The 6331-nt window shown below is 35.6% G+C and overlaps 1 protein-coding gene across 2 annotated transcripts; it reads left to right on the top strand.

Moving 5' to 3' along the window:
- The first annotated feature begins 6 nt into the window (after positions 1-6).
- On the top strand, positions 7-6025 carry LOC148715717 (PCNA-interacting partner-like). Of its 2 annotated transcripts, XM_088746596.1 has the most exons (6): positions 7-596; positions 733-890; positions 3647-3733; positions 3964-4031; positions 4590-4916; positions 5241-5316. In XM_088746596.1, exons 1-5 carry the CDS (start codon positions 518-520, stop codon positions 4807-4809), a joined length of 612 nt encoding a protein of 203 aa, XP_088602722.1. In that variant the 5' UTR covers positions 7-517; the 3' UTR covers positions 4810-4916; positions 5241-5316. The 2 variants fall into 2 exon arrangements, with proteins under 2 accessions (XP_088602722.1, XP_088602723.1); XM_088746597.1 differs by lacking the exons at positions 7-596; positions 733-890; positions 3647-3733; positions 3964-4031 and adding an exon at positions 5499-6025 and having other exon boundaries at positions 4713-4916.
- The last annotated feature ends 306 nt before the right edge of the window (positions 6026-6331 follow it).

Genomic DNA, 6331 nt, shown 5'->3' with positions numbered 1-6331 from the left:
GTTCCTTTGATTTTGAAGTTAATTTAGTTAGAATAGTTCATTTTATCTTTGATGTATCATAAATTTTGTATTCGGTTAATTTTTTTACTGGTAATGGCAAACTAAAATGAATGAATGAACGAATGAACAATGATAATCATTAATTATAGTAGAAAACATATTTATGAAATGCTTTAGGTATGAAATAATCCCTAACCCTTTAATTTGACCCTTACATGTGATTACCATCTAATTTCTCCTTACAGTATCACCCTGAATCACACGTTAAGGTCATGAGAATAGAGGAAATGATCACCATCTTTATTGTTAAAAAAATTCTCCTTGTAAGCACCTTAGGAAATGTATAGAGAACAGTATGGAGAATATGCAGGTGTAAAGGATTAGTAGTGGTGACTTTTGTTAGTATAGACACTGACTAAAGTTGTCCTTCAGTCATGTAATTTAGCTAATTAAAAGTGTTACTGTAAACTTCAAGAATGAAATGGTTAATTCATTAATTTGTTAATTCAAACATTGCATGAAACATTTCTTCCAGCAACAAATTCTTCAGCTGATGGTTGGAAACAGAACAGTGCTCTGCTCCACAGAGAGAGAAGGTAGGTCACCCTTAAAATCAACTGAGTTTCATCATATCACGAACTTTACAGCACAAGTATTAACTATTGTCTAAACTTGCAACTTTTTTTACATTGCTCCTTTTCACATATCTTTCTAATTCTTCTGTGAACACAGATGGTCAATACTCACTATCTGAGAAAACAGTTGATACGTTCCTGGAGCAAGATGTGCCAGTAGATGTGCTTGATGACCTGGTACTAAAACAATCTCCAGAGCACAGGAACCCCAATCCTCCTCTATCTCATTCATTTTCACAAGAATCGTTCACGCAGGTAATTTTAAACATCGAGAAACTAGCTCTGAAATTCAGAGAATCCCTTCACTGGCTTCAGAAAATTCATATTTGTTTGGTCCTTTGCATCAATGGGAATGGTCTAGTAGAGGGGTTTTGAGGTTGAAATAAGTGGGGAAAAAGAGGTAAGAGGGATTAAAAGAGTCGCTGTCAGGCTCTGCAGCTTCTCTTGTGGCTATGTTGCCCAATCATGGAGTGGCATTGGTGTCCACAGAAGCTGCAGGGGTGGGAGTGGCCAGTGGGTGTGTAAGTTTGGGGTCGTTTTCAGCATTGGCAAAATATAAGTTATGAACTACTAAGTGAGTATAATTTAACCTCTAGCATATAAAATGTGGATAATTCAATGAAAAAATGAAATCACTATAATTAATTACCAATTGTTGGAATGCCATGGTCTCAGTTTTGGCCACTGTGAAAATTATGTTAATCACTGTGTATTGTCTGCTAATGAGGAAAGTTTTCTGAGAAAACTTAGTAAAATGCTTCTGTGTTTTTTAACCATGATTAAAACAGAGATTTGTGTTAAATGATCAAAGAAACTGGTGTTATCAGGGAAATCTTCATCCCCCTGGGTAATCTAGTATTTTAAAAAAAGAAAAACAGGAGTAAAGGAACATATATGTTAGATACAATGAAAATATATGAAGTTCATATATTAAGAACTGCGGTATTAGATACGTATGATGCACGATCCTCGCAGTAGATAGTGCTATTTAAGCAATAGCGAAAATCATACATATCTAATACCGCAGTTCAAAATATATGAACTTCATATATTTTCATTGTATCTGATTTATCACTTTCACAGGTTTATTACGAATCAACTTAACGGCTTGCTCCCAGTGGGCTTGTTAGCTCAATTGGTAAGAGCGCTGCACTAGTATCGCAGAGGTCAGTTGTTCGAATCCCGTACAGGCCTGATTTTTTTCAGGTCTGATTTTCGCTATTGCTTAAATAGCGCTATCTACTGCGAAGATCGTGCATCATACGAACATATATGTTGTACTTAATTAGTACATACAGTCCCAAACCACCTTCAGCTATTGTTAGTACAGTTTGGTTGAAAGCTGGATTGTTCAGTCCTGAGCTCAATAGCCATCTTCTCAGTGCTGATTTCTCTGAGGGACAGCCTTATACACATCGGCAACGTTGTTCAATAGACTCCCGATAGCAACAAAAAACGTTTTAGAACATAATGTTTTTTGCCATAGTGCTAAGAAACATTTGTTTGCTAAATATTGGTCTTTAATCCACATAATATGTATTGTATATTTTAATATCTCACGATAAGTTACATTGATTAATTTTATTATTGTTATTATACTTTTAATTAGTTACTACATATATATGTATATATACTTAGATTAGATTAGTATTGTTACAGAAGAAGAACCTCTTAATTGTTGGAATCTGTAATAAATCAAAATAAATCAAAATAATAATAAATAAATGAAAAAAAATATGAACTAGTGTGAAGTTAGGCATACCCTGTGAGCAGAGCCTTTTCTACTTTTCTTCTTTTTAATCGATTCGAGGACAGGTTAAAAAGGCTCTGCTCGCAGGGTAAGTTAGGCATGGTCTTGACTTAACAAGTGATCTGTTGATTTGTTAATCTTGTACATGTTGTTTTGAAAACAGGATCAATTGCTGAAAGTTTATCGAGTTACCTCAGGCTTCTAGTGAATTAGAGAGATGAACTAGCTTTGTCTCAGGCCATCCATATCCCTCGCAGGGACTTGGCTCATAAACAATTTACAGTATTGAGGAAAGTTGCAGGGGGAAAAAAAGATGCCTATGTCTCAGGTACCACTCAATTTCAGGTGTTTCATTAAGGACTGGGCACTGAGCAAATTGACTGGTTTTAAGGAAGTTTTTGCCCACCTGATTTGACCATATAGAGGAAAGTTTATCTTATAAAGAAGTTAAGTCCAAAGAGTTTTGCCTGCCTGTGAAAACCAGTTGCCCCCTTGCTAAAAACTTAGATGAAACCCCTGCAATTTTTTTTACAGTGAATATTATCATGAAAATTCTGCAATTATGAACTGCTATCAGCAAATGACAGTTATCAAAAAAGTTGCTGTGAAGACCACACATGCGTAAAATATTTCTGGCTAAGCCACTTTTAAATAGGCACATAAGTTAAATAGGGTGTGGGCTATACATTAGCAAAGTGTTTTCAAAGAGTGGAATCAATCACTATTAGACTAAGAGTGTTGCAATTGTAAGAGTCAAAATTTTCAATTCATTTGGAAAATTATCCCTTGGTGTTTGAGAGGCAATTCTGGCGCGTTGAAAGAGTCTGGAGGGTGAAACAAGAGGTGGCAGCTCAGTTATTTTTCAAGCATTTAAATCATGATGTTGATATTCTTGCATGCATGTATATCATTGCATTCATCATCATCAGTTTATGTCATCATGGAGGACAGGTAACAAAGCAAAAGCTGTAATCTTTCAATCCATATTACTGGAGTTCTTAGATACTTCCTAAACCAATTTCCTCATTCCAAGAAGTTGCTGTGACAATGTATACCTCCTATCTGTGGCTGATCCTGCCTTGCTTCTCAATAGATTGGCTCCTTGATAAACAACTGTGAGATAGGATTGAGCTGTATTCTAAAATGTATATAGTCTGATCCAGTGGTGAAAAAACAATTTTTTTTCTCATCATTATCCTTAGCAGTTGGAGGATAATATTACACAGTTTTCTTTAGTTTTCTTTCCTTCCCATGCCAACAGACAGCTGTCTCGTTTATTCTGAGGATACGATTGGGTGGAAAGAGTTATGCACCAATTGATGACAACCCACTTCTTCCATTAACTAAGGTATATATCAGTATATCAAAATTTATTATTCCCTTTAGTTTACCAAATAGAATTTTTATAAATATATTTCAGCTGTTAGTAGGTGTCAGGTCATTTTACCACAAGAGAGAATCTTTACTAAGCCAAAGAGTTCTTTGCAGCCCAGTTGGTGTAAACTTTTCTGTCCCATACTCATGGCTAATGTTTAATAACTTCCTTCATCTGTGGTTTTCAACAATTTGTTTTTACAGGGTTTTGGAGAGTTTGTGACCTTTTTCCAAAAGTTACAAACTGTCTGTGAAGAAACAGCAGATGCAAAGTAAGATAGCTGTAGATACATATTGTTCACTATTTTAATTTAAGAACATGATCATTTCTGCAAAAAAAGGTTTTAAAACCAAGATCAATTTTTTTCTTCCACCAAACTCTCAGTGATAAAAATTAGAAAACTGTTGCATCTAGATTCTGAGGCGGACCCAGGGGTGCTTTGGGTGGTTCAGTCCAACCCCCTAAATTGTCCCTCAAAATGCTGGAAATCATGTTTCCGAAGACCTAATTTTCAAAATCTCCTGGGGGAGCATGCCCTTGGACAATCAACGAACCGGCCCCTTGACTAAATCTTGGATGCATCCCAGTCAGATTAAGGTTGTTTTACAAGCTAATCATGGGAAAAATCCTATTATTTTGTTGAGCACCTTTCATTGGATGGGGTACTTCCGAAAGAAAAGCATGCACAAAGGAGTCTAACCAGTTAAAAGGATTGTCACAGTACTGCAGTGAAAAAATTAAATACAGTTGACTGAGTGGTGAGATTGTCCAAAGTGATTGGCATGTTTGGATAAACCCTGTGAAAATAAGGTGTCTGCTTATCTTTCAGAACTGCTGTCTTAAGAATCATGAACATGCTCAAAGCAAGCATTATTAAATCCAAAGAAAAGGTTTTTACAAATGAAAGTATTGCCAAAACTGTGGAATCTCTGAAAGAAAAGGTGGAACAACTAAGCTGCAAAATATGTGATGGTGGCCAAGCAAAGTCATCCATGGCAGGAATGAATGTGTATTTCCTGATTCAGGCTGTATTAGATGAGCATGACTAGAAAAGTTGTCTCCAAGAATATGAAACAAGGGACTTGAGGTGTGCTCTGATGACACCAGAAATACCTCGTGGAAGATCAAAATTACGATCTACACTTAGTCAGTTCAGGTAAGGTGGAACAGTATTGAAAAACTCTGGGACTTTTAGACATCGCATGGTAAGCCCTAAGCTAGCTTAGTAGTAGACCAGCTGGCACTGGTGCAGATGTTGTCACTCTCTCGTCTTCCTAGCAAGAAATTTTCCTGGCACCAAGTGGAGAGACAATTTGTCTCTCCACTTTAACAGAATAAATCAGTAGGTAGTAATTTCTGCATCAAGAAAACCTTGGCAAGTTGTATGCAACCCCAGTTTTGCCTGTGAGGTACAATTCTAAGTAAATTTTTATTGTCCTAAGAGAAGTTTTAAGTGACATGATTAATTTTTTCTTGCTAGAACACCTGATTCGGAGTCTTCAGAAGGAGCTGTCATACCACACAAGGATCAGCCACCAAAACACAAACCTGAAAAGGTAAGATACTGGTAAACCATCCAGTGAATTTAATCAAGGTGAAATCTAAGTAAAGACACTTTTTATTTTATTATTTTGTTCAAAGAGGGTTATCTTAATTAATGCACCAGCGAATTATATGTTATGTTTCCTCAAGGTGCATCTTAGAAAAGCTTATATTAATTTTTTCCTTTTTCTTGTAGACACCATTTGAAAGCTATAGAAAAGTGTGTGGCGATATGAGCTGGGCCAAACCTGCCTTCAACATTCTGATAGGACTAAGTTCAGCTAACAAAAGAGACCTGATGAGTGCTGCCATAAGCAATGATACTTTAACATCTCGTAAGGAATGTGGCAATAAATCTTACGTTGAGGATACATCCAAATGTCACACCAAGGAAAGAACTTTAACAGAAACCAGGTATGACAAAGAGAACATCTCAACTGGCAACAAAACCATTAAATATGTAGCAAAACCACCACCCAAACGCATGCTCCTTGAGAAGGACATCACCATGCAAAAGAGCACAAAATGCAAAACTAGTGGAAAAACATTGTTCAAAAGAAAAAAGATTCCATTACTTCAAGGGCAAAAACAGCTCACCAATTTTTTTTTAGGTGATACGTATTACTGACAATTACATCACAACATTTGATTCATTTTCATGCATTTTTTTATTTTTATTTTTACATTACTATGCCAAGAGCATCATGATTGAATTTTAACACATACCAGATTGCACTGATTTGTATAACTTGGGACCATTGTCACCCCTAGAGAATTATTATTACTTTAACTACCAGTCAGAGATATCATTGCAGAACTATTTATTATTTTTATATGATTAATCTTTGGCCAAAGCCAAGCAGAACAGAATTATTCTCTATAAAAACAAAATTATTTTCAAGTACAAAATTAAATGGTTGTTATTTAAACCCTTTACATGTAATTGTTACGAGTAACTGGGAGAGAATTTCTCCTTACAATATCAAATAAATACAGTATCAAGAAGTGATGAGAATAAAGGAAAATATC

Source organism: Stylophora pistillata, unplaced genomic scaffold, assembly GCF_964205215.1.
Source record: "Stylophora pistillata unplaced genomic scaffold, jaStyPist1.2 SCAFFOLD_1341, whole genome shotgun sequence".
In the NCBI taxonomy this organism is placed as follows: Eukaryota; Metazoa; Cnidaria; class Anthozoa; order Scleractinia; family Pocilloporidae; genus Stylophora; species Stylophora pistillata.
Note: the sequence above shows the minus strand (reverse complement) of the source record. Positions and strands in the feature narration are given on the sequence as shown.